General features: G+C 47.4%; 1 protein-coding gene across 2 annotated transcripts in view; it reads left to right on the forward strand.

The window, feature by feature from the left end:
* LOC149341586 (sodium-coupled monocarboxylate transporter 1-like) overlaps nt 1-20,690 on the forward strand; it is a 36,330-nt gene extending 15,640 nt beyond the window's left edge. Inside the window, exons 1-16 of one of the 2 annotated variants that reach the window (XM_089543684.1) lie at nt 941-1,098; nt 2,116-2,482; nt 9,234-9,299; nt 9,397-9,448; nt 10,106-10,173; nt 11,668-11,822; nt 12,051-12,191; nt 12,957-13,086; nt 13,657-13,745; nt 14,230-14,345; nt 14,506-14,573; nt 15,071-15,157; nt 15,635-15,825; nt 16,532-16,632; nt 18,130-18,242; nt 19,132-20,690. In XM_089543684.1, coding sequence (XP_089399810.1) covers nt 2,117-2,482; nt 9,234-9,299; nt 9,397-9,448; nt 10,106-10,173; nt 11,668-11,822; nt 12,051-12,191; nt 12,957-13,086; nt 13,657-13,745; nt 14,230-14,345; nt 14,506-14,573; nt 15,071-15,157; nt 15,635-15,825; nt 16,532-16,632; nt 18,130-18,242; nt 19,132-19,791 — 2,403 coding nt within the window. In that variant the 5' untranslated portion in view covers nt 941-1,098; nt 2,116 and the 3' untranslated portion in view covers nt 19,792-20,690. Of the gene's footprint in view, nt 1-940; nt 1,099-2,115; nt 2,483-9,233; nt 9,300-9,396; nt 9,449-10,105; nt 10,174-11,667; nt 11,823-12,050; nt 12,192-12,956; nt 13,087-13,656; nt 13,746-14,229; nt 14,346-14,505; nt 14,574-15,070; nt 15,158-15,634; nt 15,826-16,531; nt 16,633-18,129; nt 18,243-19,131 lie in introns of those variants that run through there. The other variant, XM_089543683.1, reaches the window with a different exon arrangement.
* Nucleotides 20,691-20,921: the final 231 nt, after the last annotated feature.

The following is a 20,921-nucleotide window of genomic DNA, read 5'->3' on the forward strand; positions in this document are numbered from 1 at the left end:
TTGAAGCCTCGCTTTGATGTCGTTTTGCTTCGGATCGACAAAACGGGTACCCACGCCCCGGTAGGGTTGCATTTTTGCTGCCCGGCGTCTGCCCCGGGCGCGGACATGGCGCCGACACGGGTTCGTGGACAACGGCGCCGCAGGTACGTTTACCTTCATGCTTTAAGGCATCGAGGAGGACTATAGTAGCAGCTGAGCTAAAAGCCGCTATTAGCACTGACACAGACTTGCTCATGAATCTGCGCTACATCATCGTACGAGAAAGAAACAACTCGAAGATCAAACAGTGGAAGCCTATTTCCCTCAATTAGACTTCTCCAGTCCTTTGGTATGCATGATCGTGCAACCGCATATTCACCGCGAGGCTCTTGTGTTAGCTGACATTAGATAGTCTACGCTCAGCCTAAGCCAGCATTCCGGAGGACAGAGGGGGAGTCAGGTCAGCCTGTCATATGCTGCATTCGCAGAGCTGTTAGCATACGAAAGTAAATAGGAAGGGAAGAAAAGCGCAATCTTGGGCGGATGAAAGTGAGGTGGAAAGATGAGATTAGGAAGTTTGCTGGAACAGTGCCACGCGATAGGCGTAATCCCGATAGTGGAGACGATGATAACAGTTTCACGCTGACTCCAGCTAACACTACACCACGCTGTCTTACCGGAACACGCTATACGGGACTGCGGCTAAATATTTAGACCACCCTGGCTACGAGCCTTTTCTTCCAGCTGCTTAAATATCGCTGCGGTACACTTCTAAAGCGTGCGCACACAACATGGCAGCCATCTGTGCAATCTGTGGCTCGGCAGCATCGCTCCTGCAGCAGAACGTTCACGACAACAGATAAAAAAATTTTATGACAGCGGACCGGTGTAACGGGTCGTTCCTGTTGAGTACGCCTCATGAGCAGAGGCTGCATGCTTAGCTGATACGCGACTCGCACGCGATTCACATATGCAGAATCGTATAGCTGCCCGTAGAGCTCAGTCGTTGTTGCAGGCACACGGGAGCGTAAGCGCGGCAAGAGGGCGGAGATAAAGGAAAAACAAAACTGTCGGCCTTGGTTTCTGGAACTGTTACAGTGGACCACGAGCCAAGTCAAGGCGAGTTGTTATTGCGTTGCTCGCTCGGGATAACACTTCGTTGCCGGAACGCTCGTGGGTGGCACAGGAACGCACTGTTTGCACTAGAGCAGTCTGGGTTGTTTTTCTATAGTTGGACCACTACTGCAATTTGTCATAGCGGTCACAGACTACCGCACATATCTGCATTCACATTGCGCTGGCCTCAAACATCAATCTCCAATGGCAAGATAATTGCGAGACAGCAACGAACATTCGCGCATGAATATTAAGGAGCTACTTGTCATGCCTTCTGCAGAATGTCCCTCTGGAAATTCGTTAGTCTTCAGCGGCACTCTCTTGTGTTTGCCCAAACAGTATTAATGGGTACCAATGAAAAAAAGAAGAGAAAGCGGACAGCGATTTGGAAAACAATAACGCCTACTTACCTTTTACTGTTCTACTGTACTCCGGCGTATGCCGAAATCGTCAGGTTCCACTCTTCAGTAGCCCGTCGTGCGAGTATTAAGTAACGCACATATTTATTTATGTATATATTTATATATAGCTGAACACGACACTTCCTTTACATGCTAGAAAAAAAATTATGCCGCGGTGGAAACTAAAACCTAACGCAATGTAAGAATTAAGTGCATCGTGAATACAAAACGCCTAACCAAAATGCATGGTTAGCTGTCCCATTTGAAATAACTCCACCGTTTTCACCAAACATTCGGCGTGAGCTGTAGAATGCTGTAGAAATGCTGTAGAAATGACGTCCGCCATAGAATGTGACGGTCTCTTGTCCAGCGTTGGACTTTGCACAGTGTATGAATTATGACGCACCGGTCTAGATGTATTCATCACCGCATTGTTATGTTATTCTCCTATCCCCTACACTCACAACACAGGTACGCCTATATGGCAGTAAAAAGGGGTAGGCTGTCCTCCAGTGCGCTCTCTTTTATAAAAGGGAATGCGCTATAGAGGACAGCTTATTCCCTTTTTACCCCTTTCTGTTTAGAGTAATAATCTTCCCCACGCCTTGGGCTCTCGCAGCATGTCGTCCGGCGGGGCGCCCTCGCACCTGGTCAGCCGGTTCACGGTGTGGGACTACCTGGTGTTCGGGGGCATGCTGTGCGTCTCCGCCTCCATCGGCATCTACTACGCCGTGGTGGGTGTCCGCAAGCGCGCCACCACCGACGACTTCCTCATGGGAGGCCGTAGCATGAGCGTGTTCCCGGTGGCGCTGTCCATCCTGGCCAGCTTCATGTCGGCCATCACGCTGCTGGGCACGGCCTCCGAGATGTACATCTACGGCACGCAGTACCTGTTCATCATCTTCTCCTACTGCCTCGTCATCCCTGCCACGGCCTACCTCTACATGCCCGTCTTCTACAGCCTGCAGGTCACAAGTGCCTACGAGGTGAGACAACCCGGTAGCGCGTCCCTTCCACTAAGTTCTTGCCAGCAGCTTAGACCAGCCACAGCGACTGTCTTGGAGATAGCGATCTTCAACGCAGAACATTTGGTACACAGCGTGTAGGACTTGCATGTCAGTCCGGTCGAGGAAAGAATGTCGATATAAACGTTGAATTCATATGCAGAAGAGTGCACTTTCCTTTCCAGTTGCTATACTGTGTCCATCTGATAATCACCATTACTAGGAATTAGGGACGAGTGCGTCTAGTTCCCTTGGCTGCTAACACGTGGCGTATGGCTTTGAACATTCAAAAATAGCGCGTTGACATCATCCGTGACTTAATACAGAAAATGACGGAGTGGCTGCAGAACAGAACGTGATAGGCCGCTAGGCTTAGCGGTAGTGTCAGGACGCTGTCCCCTATTCCTGACAAAGTTGATAAATTAAAACAGGAGATTTAAAAAGTGAGCTACAATACTGATCAGCGAATCGCTTAGTAGTAAGTCGCTCCATACTCATAGGTGGCTGTTTTTTTTATTGTTTAAAGAGAATATGGCCACCGTTAGCTGTGAAATACATGCACAAATGGTTTAGCTCCTTTACTACGAAGCCTACGGTACCTGCTTTCTCCCGTAGGATGTGCATAGCTATGGGGCAGTGAGGATTCGCAAGTGCCATACTGCCTCTTTTTTTTTTTTTTTTTGCTAAGATACAACGCTTATCGCCATTTGATTACGAAAGTCTCTCCCCTCAGAAGCAGTTATGCTTCATTTACAATGCGTAGAGTTAAATGCGTTTTGTCCGAAATATATATACCCGACGTTGTTCGCTTCGCGACAGCAACCCACGCTACTTCATGCATGCGGATTCTTTCCACAATAGGATCACATGCATGCTATCCGATGTCGAGGGAATTCTGCACTGCAGAAAAGCATACCGACAGGTTCCTTGAGCCGTTAGGAATGCATCTTCAGGAGCGGTAACTCTATAGAGCGGAGAGTTTCACATTTACCCCTCGAAAGCGTGCCTAGGCAACAGCCAGCAACCAGAGCATCACGTTGCAGACGTGCTTCCAGCGCGAAACAACTCCCTCATGACGTCAACGCCTGCCTTGAGCTGTCAGAATTCCATTTTGAATTCTCGAATCTTTTTTACCCGTGCAGTGTAAACGCAAACAGAGCTCCAAGCACGAACAACGTCAAGCATCAAGGGAAGGGTTTATTGTGCGATGCTCCATTGTGCCAACGTGCTTCTTCGTCTCATTCTCCCCCCTTGCCTGTCGAGCCTCGGATGCACAAACACGGAAAAAGTGCATTGTTCTAAGCAGCGCCTGCATTTGCGTAACGACTGCGAGAGAATGCGGCATATAGCGCCGCATTCGTCGGCCGGGTGGAATTGGCTCGCAGCATGCAGGCCGAGGACGACTTTGTATGCACGGATGCGCTCTTTTCTGATGTGCTTAGCTTCTCCCTTATACTGGCACGAGCCACAGCACAGACTTGTTGCTGGTGGCATAGCACAGACTTGGTGGCAGGAGTCGCGGCTTGGTGCTTTCTCTGTAAATATACGTATAACCTATTGCTGGTGCTTGATGACGAAATGCTTTGGCGCCTTTGATCCCATACTTAGTCGAGCATGCGAGGAACGATGATGTTGCATTCGGGCGATTTTCCTTTTTCAGAGAACTTTAGGAAATTTGGCGGAAATGAAATCTCTCTGGGTGTTCAGGAAATTTTAAGATCCACGCTTTTTTTATTATTTTTAAAAATAAATTTCACTGATTTTGCAAACTGCTGTAAGAAAAAAGTCCTGAAATAGGAATATTTTGGGTCAAGTTAACGGAATTTTCGGTCAAAGCAAGGAGCATCACCGGCGATGGATGACGCAGAAATGTAATGGGATACAGCGATAAGTTTGTGACGCTTTGGTTTGCTCTCGTTCTTGTGTCCAGCTGTAAAGCTTCACAGAATATTCAAGAACTAGATCAGTTTAATACCGTATTAATGCGTACTGAAGTTTCTGCGCTAAATAAGGACTATCGAGAATGCCCTAAAGCGAAGCGCACCCGTAAAATTTCAACCGTAGAAGTCATGAATTAATTTCGGAACTCTCTGGAGCACACCAAGATTGCAGTACGCGATGATCTCGATACTTGAGCCTCCGTCGAAATGCGGGAGCAGTGGCCGAGTATCGAACCCGCGGCCTCGTGCCCAGCAGCGATACCCCATAGCTGCTAACGCCCACGACCTGTCAAGCGGAAGGCGGTGAATGCTGGCGATCGCCACAAAACGAGAGAAAGTGGCTTCCGCACGCAACAGACAGAGTGGTGGCTTGCGAAACAAGGTCGTTCGTTAGATTCGCCGCGTCAAGCGCGATCCTGCCGCGTGCTGAAGAACGGCGTCGAACGTTTCCGTTCGGCCTACTTCTATGGGTTGGCGACAACATGCCTCCAGTTCCCGTCGAACGCACACTGAATATGAAGTGACGTACTTCCGGTGGCACTCACGAGGGCATTTCCGGAAAGAAACGCTACCGCGAAAGTGTTACTTTTCTTTTCCTACCCACGGGTGACGCTCACAAGGTGCGCCTCAGGGCTTGTGTTTCCGAGTACCAAAAGGTATGCAGCGTTATAGTGAAAGCATGGGGCAAACAGGATCGAGGCATCGCAAGTAACATATGCCCTTGACGGCCCTTCTGTCACAAAAATTTCCTCAGAAATTCAATAGGATGTCCATAGACTTATGTCAACAAAGTCTGTAGACTTTCTATAGGCGAATCCTGTATCGCTCCATATCGCTCCTTGATGAGACATAAAATCGGTTTACCATTTGTCCTTTGTGCCTAGTCAAACGAAAACTATCAGTCGACAACAAAGGCGCAGAGCTTCCTCCAGCACATGACTATTTTCCAACACATACATCACCAGTCTCTCTTTTGCGGCCCCAGCAACGATAAAAGGGCCATTTCTCTTAGCTGTTTCCAGCCGAACGATTGCTTCTCCTTTGTCTTATTTCTGCGCCTCATTTGTATTTTTCAGCGCCATTATTAGCCACGAGTGGTCGCCGACCGTTCAACGACAACGCCCCGCACATGCGGTAATTCGCTTTCAACAGAAATGCGCGCGTCTCTGTGAGCGACTGCAGTGAGAGGCCATTTAGTAGCCGTGGTCAACGGGTGCTTGCTTTTCCTCGTGGCTGTCGTGCTGATCAAATCAAAGGAACACCAGATGAGATTCGCTGTCGTCTTATGCCCGGCGCGGAGTTTCTTGCTGTCGTGGCACAACGCCTTTCTTTCGGAGTGTGTGGAGTTTAAACAAATCAGGCGCATGGTTAATTCGTTGGCACCGTACATGCAACGTCGAGTGCAGCTTAGCAGTTCTAGTTAAAGAAATCTGCGTGTGTTACACTATCTAAGCGGTCAGCCTTATGCCTCCCGTTTCTTTCGGTTGGTGAATGCGAACTAGTTGGACTCTTTTGGGCATGCCCTCATAGCAGGCCTCCCCATGGAGAAGCCTCTTCTTGCCTAGCTGGCTTGTATATTGACCCAACATGCACATTATTTGCGCCAGGAGTGATAGGCCGATATATATGATTGGCCCCCCGTGGAGATAATAAGACGAACCGAAGATAGTGCTGCTTCATACCGTCGGCAACATTATGGAGCGAGGAAGGGAGTTATAGAAAGCTAGAGCTCCTATACATGCAGAAGCTGAGCAGGTGTGTTTCGGCTCTCCCTTGCGTTGGCGTAATGCAGCTCTTATGCAGTGATGCTTTGGCTCAAGTGGCGCTCAAATGCGGAGGCGACTAGGGCGACGGTTCCAATTCCCAGAAAAAAAGAAGGCGGACAAACAAGTGGAATCAGATTAAGAGCATAGGCATTAGAACGCACGAAAAAGAGAAAAGGAGCTCAAGGTACGCACGTGTTTCTATAAAGGTGAATGGGCGTTTGGTGGTCGGAGCAGGCAAGGACAATCATCGCTCGGTTAAAACCATGGCAAGGCCGCGTTAGGCGTGCGTTAATGCACCCAAGCCGGATGCCGTCCTATACCCCGCGCTAACAAGCGGAGAATCGTTGCAGCATTCATCACGCAACATTGTGGCTTATATCAACCGCCGCTTCTCGTGCATTGCATGTAGAGCTCCCAACGGCTTAAAACATTACCGACGAGCCACAAACCATACGTCACTTCCGCTTTTTTTTCCCCCGCCATTAGAAAAGGTCAGGTGACATCACCAGGACAACAAAGTCGTCTGCATAGCTTCCTGGCGCACCGTTTCTTATCGCCAGTGGCGGCTAGTTCCCGTAATTGGCTCGATGCGATTTCCTGCCACTTTTTACGTAATAGCAATGAAAAAGAAATCACTCAAACAGGAAATCTGGTTGAGGGCATCTGAGACTGTTCCCAACGAAGCCGAGCCGGTCGGCCGCCGCAACATTATAATTGACCCGAGCTCGCGGGATGCATGCCAATCGAGCCGCGTCTGGCCGACGGTCGTCGTCGTCTGGTTTGCAGCACGTGCTCTGAACCGGTTGTACGCTGAATGCACACGGCGCCGCGGAAGCATACAGGGGAGGAGCGGGTGCGGTAGCGTAAAGAAATAAAACCGGTCACACGCGTGGTACGCAACAACGAAGACGCACGGACTGACAAAGCAAAAGCGAAGGCTAAAAGGGTTTACTCCTCCTTGAGCCTGCACTGAAGTCCTTGCGCCGCCAGATCCGGCCTCTTGTTTTCTTCAGTTTCGCTAGCTCGCTCACACACGTGTCGGGTCTTGGTAAGGTCGAGTACGGGAAAGAGCGACTGGGCCACTCCGCACATTGCCAGCAGTGGTGAAATGGGCTTTCGGCGTTTGCCCGTTGCACGCGAATAAGCAGGTACTCTTTTCGCTTGCGCGTTGCCTTCTATATATAAGATAAACTTGGCGGATGTCATCCTTTGCCGAAATACATAAGTGTTTTCCTTCAATCCTTACCTCCGCGTTTATGACGACATCACGCTCCACATGCAAAGCCATAGGCACAATCGCTGTTCTTAGCGGCTCTCTGTAGGTACGTCAGAGAGGAAACTGTGTGCCGTTCGGTATCAATGTCAACAAAAGCACTAATCAGCTGCCAGACTTGGGAAATTTCGGAAACGAGTCAGCCGTGCAGGAACTTCCCTCTAGCTCTGTGTTCAGCTCCTCCGGTTTAGTTCTTGCATGTACCTGCTTTGGTCTTAACCTTGGCAGTGAATATTCAAAGAACGACTCCAAGATGCTCAGCCCTTATATAGAATGTATACGTGGTTGGTCTCGTAGTGCGCACTAATGCAGTGCGTTCGTGTAAACAAAGTATGCAATCAAAACAAATAGGTCACGTTCCAAAGTGAGTCAGCAGCCAAAGAGCCATCTTTCGCATAACTGCGGTTCTCAGCAGAGATTGAATATGGAAAGTTGGTTTAACAAAAAAATAAAAACAAATAGCTATTTCTTTTTAAATTTGGTTGCAATTATTGCAACTGGCATGACTGCGCACAACTTCGGTGTTCTATCTCATCTGAGGAACGGTTTGATATCTGATTTATATTTTCACGCAATGAGAGTAGTAGTGGTAGTAAAAACGTTTATTGTTTCAAAAGGAAGAGTTAGGGAGTAGGGGGTGGGGGATAGATAGATGTGGAGCTTCAGTGGTCGGTCTTCCCTATTCCAGGATCCCGTTGGCCTCTGCCGCTGCCTTGGCCCTCGTCACCAGCATAAGCTGTGTGCTCGGGTCGGAGTCAGTCAGTCAGGAGGGCCTCCCACTGCTCTAGACTAGGGCTATTTATCTTTGGTAATAAAGGGCTTTTTTCACAGCCCCAGGTGGCGTGGTACGTTGTGGCGTAGCCCCCACACCACACGCACTCTTTCGCGTATTTGTTCGGCCACATTTTATGATACATGGCTCTGCTTGGGTAGGTGTCTGTTTGTAGTCGTCTGAGCGTGGTGGCTTGCTCTCTGTTGAGGATATCCGCCGGAGCCGAGTACTTCTTGCTCGCTCCCAACAACGCCTTCATTGCCTCCCCGTAAGATTCTGGCGTGCTGAAGGGTTCGACCGGCAAACCCGCCCTCCTGTTCGTGAACCCTCGGACAACGGTGTCTGCCATGAGATTTCCCTCAACCCCAGTGTCAGGGGCCCAAATGATGGTGTGTTGAAAAACAACACAGACATGTATCAAACAACACGCAATGAGAGAATCATAAGATGGGCGAATTCTCAATGACTTTGTATTAATGCACTCTTCAAGTTCCTTGCATGACAGTCGATACTCTCCGTCGTCTCCATTAACCAGGAAAGATTGTATATAGCCATACTGCCATTGCTGAAAGCACGTAACCGACATGAAGCAGTACCTATGTCGGGAGTACGGGCACTAGACTTTGTAAGGTTTGTGGTCATTCGATCTCAGCGCTTACATGAATCTGCCCAAGTACTCGGGACGAGAACATAGGCCATAGGAGTGGGCCGGACACGTTGTAGCAACAAAACACGAACCGAGCAGTTTTGTGACCCTGGCCCCGGTTTTGCCAACACTTTTCGCCTTTTGCCTTGCGTTCAAATTATCCTAACGAGCAGCTTCAAGACATGCTCTGCAACACTAAGATATAGCCGACAAGCAGAACGCAAGGTTTGCGGGTCTGAATGTTTCTGTGCTTTGCGGAGCCTACTGCTGTACATTATGTAATTTTTTGTATGGACCGAATTGCATTTCTTGTTTTTTTTTTGTTTTGTAATGCAGTACCTGGAACTGCGCTTCAACCACGTTATTCGAGCCTTGGGGTGTATAACGTTCTCCATACAAATGGTGAGTACGTCGTACGGTCTCTGACGTAATTTTGTGTATGCCCTTTGTGTGCGCCATTTGATATATGTTGCCTAATATGATGTTTCATTTTCCGCAGCTAATCTACATGGCCATCGTGCTTTACGCGCCAGCGCTGGCGCTTTCCCAAGGTAAGTTTCGTTAGCATTACAAGGACGAGTTTGTGGGCAATTACATATGCAAGCAACAACAGACGCTACTGTCAGAAAAAGGCTATAGCTGACTGATTTTAACTCTGTCTAAAGGAGAATAAAGTACTGTTTAATACCAGCACACGAAACTTCTTTCTCGCTTCCGATGTGTACAATTACAGAAAAAAAAAGAAAGGCAATCGAGATTCGCTGTTTAAGCTTCCTGCAAAGGCAGTGGACCATGATCAGTTGCGTGCATTAGGTCGTATACAGCTTTCCGCTCTGTCATAGCGCTGTCATTGTCCTTTGTGCAGACATGCCATTTGGGATGCATGTGTTCACCTTGAGGACTCGTTTACCCGAGACCTTCCTCGATCCGTGCAACCAGAGCGATAAAGATCTAGAACCGGATTTCGAACGATGCTCGCAACTTGTCCGTTCCCGGGTGGCTGATTGATACCTGTCACGCGAGCTGTGGTCAACATCGTGACAGATGAGCTTGACGGTGCATCTCAAGTGGTGCGATGTAGAGATGGAGTGGCCGCGTACGGAATGTTCGAATGCGGCGCTTAGTCAGCTGTGTCCCACCAGCCTTTTATTTACGACCATGAACTGGACCAATTGTTCTCTTGACGATCGTTTCTTTTCCGTTCGCAGTGACGGGTATCAGCGTATGGACGTCGGTGCTTTCCATAGGCATTGTCTGCACTTTCTACACGAGCCTTGTGAGTATTGCTGCTGAAATCACTCGCGTGTGATGAAAGGTTTCAGCAAGAGCTTTGAGATACGATTCCGCGAAAGCCTTCTCTCATTTTGTTCGGCTTTCCGTCGCGGATAGCATGCGCCAGTGCTATCGCCGTTGCGTCATAGTCGGTTAGAGACATGTGGCGTTTTTTTCTTTTTCCGGAGTAATTTGAATACAGTGTATAAGAACGTGCTTTAGGAAGTATTGTAGCACATTTGCGCGACACACAAAAACAGAAAGAGACGGCACAAGTGCTCACTTTCATATGGGGCCGAATTACGTAACGCTCTCAGTATGAAGACAGCCTGAAAACAGTCGCAAAGCTCCGCTCGCATTGGCCGGCCCTGACCATGCTCTGACCGTCGTCACGGCCTGCCAGTAGGAGCAGGACTTTGAGAATTTTTTAGACTCTCTTCACATTGAGAGTGTTATGTAATTCGTACCTTTTTTGGTATTTGCAATAAAGAAATAAATAAAAGTGTGCCGTGTCCTCATGCCGCTTTTGTGTGTCACGCCAATGCGCTACAGTGATTCTTGAAACTATGAACCATCTAGCCCTTTTGCACGTTCTATGGAAGTACATGTTACATAAACTTTTCCCGATGTTATTATGATCATGTGTAGTAGCTACCACGTTTTTTAACAACGGCTTAACAGGAGACGTCTTCTGGGTAAAAAAAAAAACTAAAATCATTCAGCCCCAGTAACCCGCCCATCGCGTTGTGCCGTAGGTCTTCGGTGATGTTTTGATGCCATTATGGGGCTCGCTGCTTCCACTGTTAACTTTCTTTTTTTTTTCCGGGGACTAGGGGGAGGGGGGGGGGGGTGGAGATGCGAGATGCAGTAATGCGGAGTAATTTCATTCTATGAGAAAGAATTCGCTCAGCTGAAAGATTAGCGAACATATTAGTACGCAAACCTAGTCTGGGTCGTGTTATACAAAGTATAAAAAATCACGCGAAAAAAGATCGTGTTAGGAACAACGGAATATTTTTTCAACTACGTCTACATCTTTCCCACTTGACGTATATAGTGTGCTCTATGAAAGTAAATAAGTCTATGGCCCATCTTCCAGAAACTTTACCTTTCAGAATTAGTTCTTATTTTTTTTTTCGCAGCCCAAGAGAACTATCTTTATCGGTGATCCGATACTCCGACATCTTAGTCTACAGAGAAGTACAGGAAGTTCATGCTTCTAGGCTGTTACTGCACTAGAGTACGTGTCTGCCGAGCCCCCTCAGCAAACAATATGGTGCTAATAATGGCTTGTTTGTACTACTCTAAGTTTTGAATGCCATTGAAAACATTGCTGCTCAACAACTTAGATGGCGCGTTCCATGTCATGCCAAGTCTAGAATCCACTCTGAAAACGCTTCTCACTATTCGCACATTTTCTCACCATAGTCGCTGAATAAGAGGTTGGCACATCACTGGCGCTTATAAAGGCTACGCAATGCACTACTTTCGTTCTCAGGGCGGAATGAAAGCTGTCATCTGGACGGACGTGTTCCAAGTATGCCTCATGTTCGGCTCCATGCTGATGATCGCCATCCGCGGAGCGTACGACATCGGTGGCATGAAGGTTGTCTTCAAGAGGGCCTACGAAGGCGACAGAGTCGAGTTCTTCAAGTAAGACGGCGCCGACGTGCAGCCCAGGCACTTGAAAGCGCACCCCATTTATTACAAGCCTCAACAATAGTGAAATCATGAGGCAGTCGACTAGGTCTCCGAAGTAATTAGCTTACTGCGAAACTAGCGGCCTAAGCAGTAATGAACGCTAGCTAATGCTTAGCCCTGTGTGAACACAAGGGGCTTCGAGCGAATAACCTTTTTCTGTGCTCTTCCCTTTTGTACCAGTTTCAACCTCGACCCGACCGAGAGGCACACCGTGTGGGGTCTCATCATCGGCTGCTTCTTCACTTGGATGTCGATTTACGCAGTGAGCCAAGCGATGGTCCAGCGATACCTCACGATATCCAACATTAAAGGCGCTCGAATGTGAGTCCCAGCAATGCCTTCACAAGCGTCATTACTTGTGTGAACCTGTCTGTTTCATTCTCTCTCTGTCGTCTATGCCGAGGAATCTGTGCACGTTTTGTATATTGTGTATGTTTCTTACTACTATGATACCGCTACTTTGTTTCATTTTTGTGCGAAGGCGAGTAGTCAAGTAAACTGTTTGCTTGCTTATGCTTGAATAACAGCTAGAGAATGGACCAAATGAACATAATTACGTTCAATGGCACAAACACGGGCTATGATGCTATGCAGGTGCAAAAGTAAAAGCCATCTTTAGACGCTGTCACTGTTGCTCCATTATGGATTATATCACCTCTGTCATTCCAGGTGTTAAAAGAAAATTGCAATATTGATGAACTTGTTAAGTGAATGTACAAAACTTAGTACGCGTAAAATAAAAAAGTGCGAGAAGTGTGGAGCTTCTTTATACGCCTTGCGAATGCTTTTCGTTAGTTTTTACAGGAGAAAACATCTACAAAAGCCAAAACCATGCACCATTAATAAAGGACAAATGCACTATTTCCACCAGTTGTCTGTCGGGCTCTATCGATTATCAAAAAAGTATTAACAAAAGTTTAACCTCCCAGCCATCAAAGTTTGAAAAATATATAAATAAGCGTTCCCGGCGTTTCCCTTACCTTTAGCAAATATTTCATTCTTCGATACAAACCGAAAACATGTCTAACAGACTGGTGGGAGCGTGTGCATATGAGGCCATCATTAACGACCCGATCACCACTGCAGTGCCATCTGGATCAACCTTCCCGGCCTAGCGTTTCTTATGCTGATCTGCGCTCTGGCCGGACTTGTCATGTACGCACGGTACCAGGACTGCGACCCGCTGCTAACCAAGAAGGCAACCGCTGCCGACCAGGTGAGCGGCCGAGTTACTTGTTAGGACCCCGAGCGTGCAAGTTGGGTAGCTTACGTTTGCGCCGCTGTCTCTAAATAGTTGCCACGTCAGTGTACATGCAGCGATGCAACTCCTCTCCTGATGTACTGATAGCCAAGCCAGTCGGCACAAGTTCATGATGACTGGTGAGGAAATACTGCGCAGTAACAGCAGCCCGTCGGTACAACAACCGCATGCGTTCTTCTCCTCTAATCGCTGCCTTGAATTCTCTATGTATACGTTAATTCATCGTCAGAATACAGCTGTCCCACCCATAGCCACTTTGGCGTGTGGTAGATGACCGACCTTAGCAATTTGAAGTTCATTGCACAGCCACTCGATATAAGATGCGCTGGCTTCGTTCTTCACATGTGGCGCGTATAGTTACGTCCTCCCTTGCAGTACGTATGTGTACAATATCCTGCATGTTCCTCTTCACGCGAACTTGTTTCGCGTAACTTGCAATTTTCAGCGCTTCTTTCCTTCATAGAAGCAGAGAATGGCTCCGCTTATAGGCAACAACTGCATGCAATTCGTCACTCTTTGTCGCAGCTGCTTCCTCTGTACGTAATGGACATCCTGGGAAGCTTGCACGGAATTCCTGGCCTCTTCGTGTCCGGGATATTCAGCGGCGCCCTGAGGTAAGGTAATTATAGTCCTCCGCGTGTTCGTGGAAACCCTCAGCGACAGGATGTTTTGGTCGCTTCGTCACTTAGGCTTGAAATAAGATGTATGTGAGCGTTGAAATGGTTACGGTATAATGGAAGTGAATAACACCTCGGCCGTCACGGAAGTCCTTTAGGCGTTATGTCGGAATGCTAATAGTTGCCACTGTCAGAATATTTTAATGATAAAAGTCGCAAGGGCACGATAGTGCACACAGCGCCTTTTTATTCGCCCATTGTTGGCTTCTGTATGTCTGATACGGGTGTGACAAACGTTTCTCTGGGGTATTGCACTTTTAAAGCGACTCATTACGGAGAAAAATTGCGTTCTCGAACGTTCTGTAACTTGGTTATAAAAATAAGTGACACTCATTTAACAGCAGCGGATATTCGTGTCTTGTGAGTGTTATGGTCTGCCATTAAAGTTGCAAATTCTGGCTCGTTTTTCCAATCGGCGTAGTACGGTTTCGTCAGGCGTCAACTCTCTGGCTGCCGTCACGCTTGAAGACATCATCAAGAGGTACATCAAAAAGGACATGTCCGACCGCTACGCTACGAATCTCACAAAGATGATCGGTACGTGCCCAACGACTCTAACCGCATTGCGCATGAAAGCATTTCGCTTCGCATGTACTGTGCACGCAGCCGCGTAAAGCGAAGTATTTTGCGGTTCCTCGTGTTTAACCCGATCTTCGACTCCTATTCACTCCTGCTTTCCTTTTCTTTTTCTGCGTAGCCATGCTCTTCGGCGTGGTTGCCATCGGCCTCGTCTATGGAGCCCAGAACATGGGGAACGTCCTTCAAGTAAGCTATCCTCACTTTGTAATTTAGAAGATAGCGCTTGACTTCTAGCACCTTCCGTCGTTCGTAACTGGCTGTAGTGTGTTAATTACTGCTGGCCGTGGGAGTGGTACCCGGCCACGAAGGTTGAAATGAGATGGGATTGCATGCGTCAAGTACATTAAATAGTTGGGATTTCGGCACAACCTAAAGAACCCCAGCTCATCTAAGCTAATCCAGAGCTGGTATCATAACCCAAAGGTGCATTTCATAACTCGAAGTGCAACTTTTTGGAAGTAAAAACACATTGCCTTATTTCTTACTTATGAACAAGAGCTTACTTTTATATTAAGAAGGACCACGAATTTGTGTTGCACAAGTGAACGCTTTTTGTTTAATGCTGAGGAACAGGCATTATCAGAAACATATTGAAATCGCTAAATACGTCACTAGCCAGTCATACATATCTTCAGTTTCTTTGGGAATGTGCGGGCTTAAGAACACTGTCTTGTTCATTTCAGGCTGCTCTTTCCATCTTCGGCATCGTCGGTGGACCGCTGTTGGGTGTCTTCACACTAGGCATGTTCTTCCCCTGCGCTAACAGCATTGTGAGTATAAGTTTGCCTTGTTTGCATGGTGGTGTGGAAGGTATCGAAACAAAAGTGACTTTCACGAGTAAGTCAGGTAACAGAATTACGTATTTGCTTGATTGCAGCATTACTTTCCCCTTACCGTTAATTAATGAAAGTAGTCTCTATAGTCACTGAGAAAGGGAAATACGAAGGCGAAGGCGCGACTAGACGCATTTCTTTTCTCCGCTTTATGATTCATATTGTGAACTGAGCTGTTTCCTTTCCTTAACTTCAAGGCAACTATTCTGGGCACGTGGTCCTAACTGAGCTTAGTAAAACACGTTTCGGGGCTAGCTGGTGATGCATTTTCTTTTCTCGAAATTTAAACAGCGCTACAGTTTCAGACAAATACACAGATAGACATGACAGGACGGGCGCTGTCATGTTTATCATGCCTAACTCAGCTAACGAAGTGAAATAGACGACGCTCACTCCTGCACTCCTCGTACGCAGGGCGCCGGTGTCGGCACTATAACGTCACTCGCAGCGTGCTTCTGGATCGGCTTCGGCGCTTTCGCTTACAAGCCAGCTGTGCGCAAGGCCCCAGTGTCCGTGCTGGGGTGCGTCAACGAATACCTGAACGCCACGGGCCAGGACGTCAGCAACTTCACTTATCCCAAGCCCGTCGACATCGCTGAAGCCAAGTGAGCCGGCTTGTCTCACACTACGTGCAACTGCGTTAAGTTTTGAACTTCGAAGGAGTATTAACGTGTGCAAAGATTAACACAACGTTAATATAAGAAGCTGTATCTTTTGAAAGCATGCTTGTACAACGCATTTTACTAATTCACACCACGAGTACGAGCATGACTGCGCTAGGACTGCGTGAGCTAATCAAGACTTAGTTCTCCAATATAAGTGCAGCCCCCAACTCATAGCATGGTCGTTAGGTGTGGAGAAGACGCTATCTCTCCTGGCAATTACACAGTGAGAAGGATAAGCAAGGGCAGCATATTCTTTGTCCGATCTCTGACTGCTGGCATACTAGTGTTGTACTTCAAGGGACGATCGACTTGGCTATGTGCACTTTTTGGTGGTTTATGACCACCTCTTTCATTTATGGGGTCAATCCTTCCTGGAAGTAAAGAAAAATCTTTCAGACTCCCTTTCTCCCGGCAGCCAAGAAGCGACAATAATAGTTGTACCACACTCCTGCATGTCGAAAAGAAGTGCACATGACTATCTTCTGAATGTAGAATATTTCTGTTTTATTACTTAAATTAAAACAACACCGGAGGAGAAAAGTTAGAGAGTTATGAAGCAGGCAATTACTTTTTGATATTCTGCTAAGGGCGAGGAAAAGAAAAAACTTTTCAGCTTCCGATAACTCTTTTTGTCTTTTTTTTTCAGCAAAGACATTCTCTTCATCTACCAGATATCTTACGTCTGGTACAGCATGATCGGATGCGTCTTAGTCGTCGTCATTGGACTAATCGTGAGCTTGTTGACAGGTAAGCACAACAGCGACAAAAAGGAGACCCACAGGTTTTCGACGCCTCTATTTTCATTTACTTTTGTCTAGAACCCAGACATAGGAGTGACTCTACATACGCGAATTTAATAACTGTTGAACATAAGGCTCGCTTTGAGGCCCCGGCCATTTTTTCAACGTTTCGCTTGTTGACACCACGGCAGCGCAAAAAGCCTAATGCGGCGAGCATATAGTATTGCATTCCATGTATAGTACAGAGCCAATTCAGCTATTAAAGGTGCACTGAAGAGGAATCTGAACTTGTCTTTTTGCCGCGGGAACTCGATCTACACGTTCCAAGCTTTCTTATAAACTGCGATTTACTGCCCTGTGTGGCCGATTTCCCCAATTAAATCGAATTAACGTCCGGCTCCCGCCTTTTTTTTTTAATTCTGCCTCGTACGGTGGGCGGAGTCGACCAACGCGTGGAGCGCCTTTCACCCAGTCCCGTGGCGGCTTGCCGCTCTGCCATCGGCGGAGTAATACGTAGTAGTCCGTAGTAGCAAATAGACCGCGCGTATTTTTATTTCTTCGGGCTTATTTTGCGGCTATATTATCTGCGAATGAAACTATTTATTCATGGAAACCTAAACAAAAAAAATAAAGCGAAAGCAAAGCCTCCACGGGACTGGGTGAAAGGCGCTCCACGCGTTGGTCGACTCCGCCCACCGTACGAGCCAGAATTAAAAAAAAAGGCGGCAGCCGGACGTTAATTCGTTTTAATTGGGGAAATCGGCCACACAGGGCAATAAGTCACTGTTTCTAAGAATGCTAGGAACGTGCGGATCGAGTTCCCGCGTCAAAAAGACATGTTCAGAATCCTCTTCAGTGCACCTTTAAGACTACCGAACATCAGATCGGGACTCTGCACTGCATGCAAAATGCTACTCGATATGACCACAGCTAGCGACAAGAACGCTAATAGTATGCTGAACCCTAGTGTTTGGTTTAAAGATGCACGCACGTGGCCGAGAGCAAATGATTCTCACTTCTAACTCTGCTGCATACTTTCTCATTCGAATGTAGGTTTTGGAATCTACCAAAAGTTTTTTAAGCAGCTGAGACACGAAACTGCTTCTAGCTCAGATGACGGCCATCTATTTCGGTATGCGAATGATAACGTCCCTTGAGAGCTTGATACAACTTCCAGTAGTTAACCATAATACTGCGCCTCAATCATCCCACCTTTAGGCGGGTTGATTGAGGCGAGCAAAGATGCCTTTGATCTCTCAGAAAGCCTAAGATTCTGCCCCGATGACGCGGCGTACCCTAGCAGTGTCTTTGCACGCATGACAACACTAATTAAATTGGGATATAATAGTACAGTGAATGCACTGAGGTTTTGCACGACCGATGAAAGTGAGTGTCAGGCTTAACTACTTCCAATGGCCTTAGATTTATACTTGTGTACCCGGAGGAAAGCACTGTAAATTTCAGTTTTAAAAATTCCGTGTGTATTTCTTCTCCATGGCATCAGGATGTATGAAGCCATCCGATGTGAACCCGCGGGCGATCCATCCCATCTACAACTTCCTGTGCAGAGTTCTGCTGCCTTCCTCTCTGCACCACAAGTTTATGGTGAAGAAACCGGTGAGTTGAAAATGTATAGAGCCTCGCAATTCTCTTTGCATTGACGTTCACTACATCCAACTCCAACCAATTTTTATTCTGACTAAAAATTAATCGATTCTATGTTTCTTCCTCGGTACGCTGATTTTTTTTTTCTCGGCAACAAAATACGTATTTATTGCTGAAAAAAAAAATGAATTTACGAATTTTCCCGCCCTCTGGATTCAAACTCGTGGTGCCTAGACAAGAAAGGACTCTGTGGTCACCGTTTTGAAGCGAATGGCGGTGTAGCGCAGCCGAAAATTACCTCAGCCAGACCCCAAATTCCCAATTTCGGGCTTTCTTTCCTATAGCAAGTGGAAAAATGTGTTAATCTGTAAAAAGTGAGACAATTTCTGTTCTTAAAATTCTCTGAACCTACAAAGCGAGCTATGGAACAAAAATTATAGGTGTAACGTTGAGAGACCGGAAGAGGGCCGAGCGGTTAGGCAGCAAACGCAGATTAATGACATCCTAGTCGAAATCAAGAGAATGAAATGGGATTGGGAAGGGCATGTAATGCGAAGGCAAGATAACGACGGTCCTTAAGGGTAACGGAGTGGATTCCAAAAGAAGGCAAGCGTAGCAAAGGGCGGCAGAAAGTTAGGTCGGCGGATTAGAGTAAGTAGTTTGCGGAGATACGGTGGCCGCAACTGGCAAAGGACAAGGCTAATTGAAGAGGCATGGGAGAGGCCTTTGCTCTGCAGTGGTCGTAGTCAGGCTGATGACGATGATGAGCAAACCATAGTGTGGCTTGGGCGTATTAATCGCACGTCTATTCTATACTGTCCATCAGTTTTCTCACAAGCCACTTTCTGCCGCCTTAATAAAAATATTTCTTTTGCTTTCCCTACCTTCATGGATTTTTCAGAGCGAGTACGACCTCGACCACATGATCGAGCTGGGAAGATCGAAGAAGGTGGCCCGTGACGCTGCAACGGACGGGAACGTCAACGACGGCTTCGTGTCCGGGGACGAGAAGCCCGCCGTCAACGGCGTCCAAACCGCGGCAGCCGAATACCGCAAGGCGGCCGCGAACGGTTTCACCTCCGGCGCTGTAGCAGTAAACTCTGTGGCCGTTCAGCAAGTCGACGCTAGACACAGGCAGGCGGCTCTCTCTAAAGCCGAAGCCTCGAAGGAGAACTCGAGCGTTGCGCCTGCGGTAGGACCTCGCCCTCTTTCCCAGAAGTCACCAGCCGCTGACTCGCCGACACGCAACGTCGAGGACACCTCGAAGAAGCCAACCAAATTAGACGCAGCGGGCACAGCCGCACATTCGCCGAGCCGCGATGCGCACAAAGAGCATGGAACGAAGAGCGAATCGGACGATCCGGACAGGAGTCCGTCGGCCATGAGCAGGGAGCTGGGCTCCTGCGACTCGCCCTCAGCCATTCGCGCCAGCCGGAGGTCGCGGCGTTCTAGGTCTTCCAAGAGAGAAGACCGTCCCCGAACGAAGTCTTCCTCGCCAGTCGACGTCAGGAAGAGGAGGTCGAGTCCGCCGGCTGACAGCGAGGTTGCGACTGCACTTTGAGCTCTTACTTCAGAGCCGCCTGTTTCATCGTAGAATTCATATATCGCTGACCTGGGCGCCATCTAAGTGCGTTGGGGAAATCGAACTGCCTACAGGTTCTTCTGCGGTTCAAAGAATGTAAGAAGAGCTTAGTACAGATCGTGACTCTCGCACCTAAATAGTATCGCAACTGTGTACGTGACCTTCGCCGTCCTCTCCAGTTGTTATTGTGACGTTGTTGTGAATAGCATGAGTGTGTGGTGTGCTTTATATGAGTGTATCAAGGATCGACAATACGACGGACTCTTATATCGTGGCAACGCTTTGCATCACATCGCATTTTTCGCATTGCCTGCGCTGCCCCATTTTAGCGTGTCGCTCAGTTTTCGTTGTGCTTAAATGGGTGGCGCCAAGAATTTTCATATGCAGCGGGCGAACAGGACCATGCAACGGTATTCGCGCCTGAGGAGCAATACTATGGAACGCTGAAAGCGATTTGTCAAGTGCGATAGAATGTTACGTACCTGTCCCACTTAGTGATAACTTTAGTAAAAACTAACTAGCATTCTTCGCTCTTTTAGTTATCTAAAACGACACTGAATGTTCTTACGGGTCGATGTTGATGTCAAGGTCAACGTTTCGGACTACATCGCGCAGAACGCAGCGAAAGTACTACTCGCTGAGCAATTTACCTCGTTTTCTGTTCATTGTAGATAGTCAGCTGCTTATGTGTACAGTTTTATCAATAACTATGAGATAGATATTTTTTATTCATTTACGTCTAGGCTTTGCTGCGGATTACACAACATAGTACTTGAACGTCACAACATTCCGTTGCACAAAGGAAGTAAATATTGCACATCTTCGATACAACCATTTATGCCAAATGATCATTAAAGTGAATATTCCATGAAACTGTCTATTGCGAACGACTGCCTTTTTGATTTATGGTTTAGATGTCGTGCTCAACCTTCATCGCCTGTGGGCGTTCGTTAAGGAGCAGGAAGCATAGTGAGCTAAGTCTGTACCCCTATGAGATTTCCTATTATTCTTAACAGTTATTTGCCGTTCATAGAAATTCAGCACTTAATTGAACTATTCGATCTGACACTCGGATGTTTGTCCACGCTAAACGCCAAAGCGTGTAACTG

Source organism: Amblyomma mixtum, chromosome 5, assembly GCF_055824585.1.
Source record: "Amblyomma mixtum isolate Tamu chromosome 5, ASM5582458v1, whole genome shotgun sequence".
NCBI classification, from domain to species: domain Eukaryota; kingdom Metazoa; phylum Arthropoda; class Arachnida; order Ixodida; family Ixodidae; genus Amblyomma; species Amblyomma mixtum.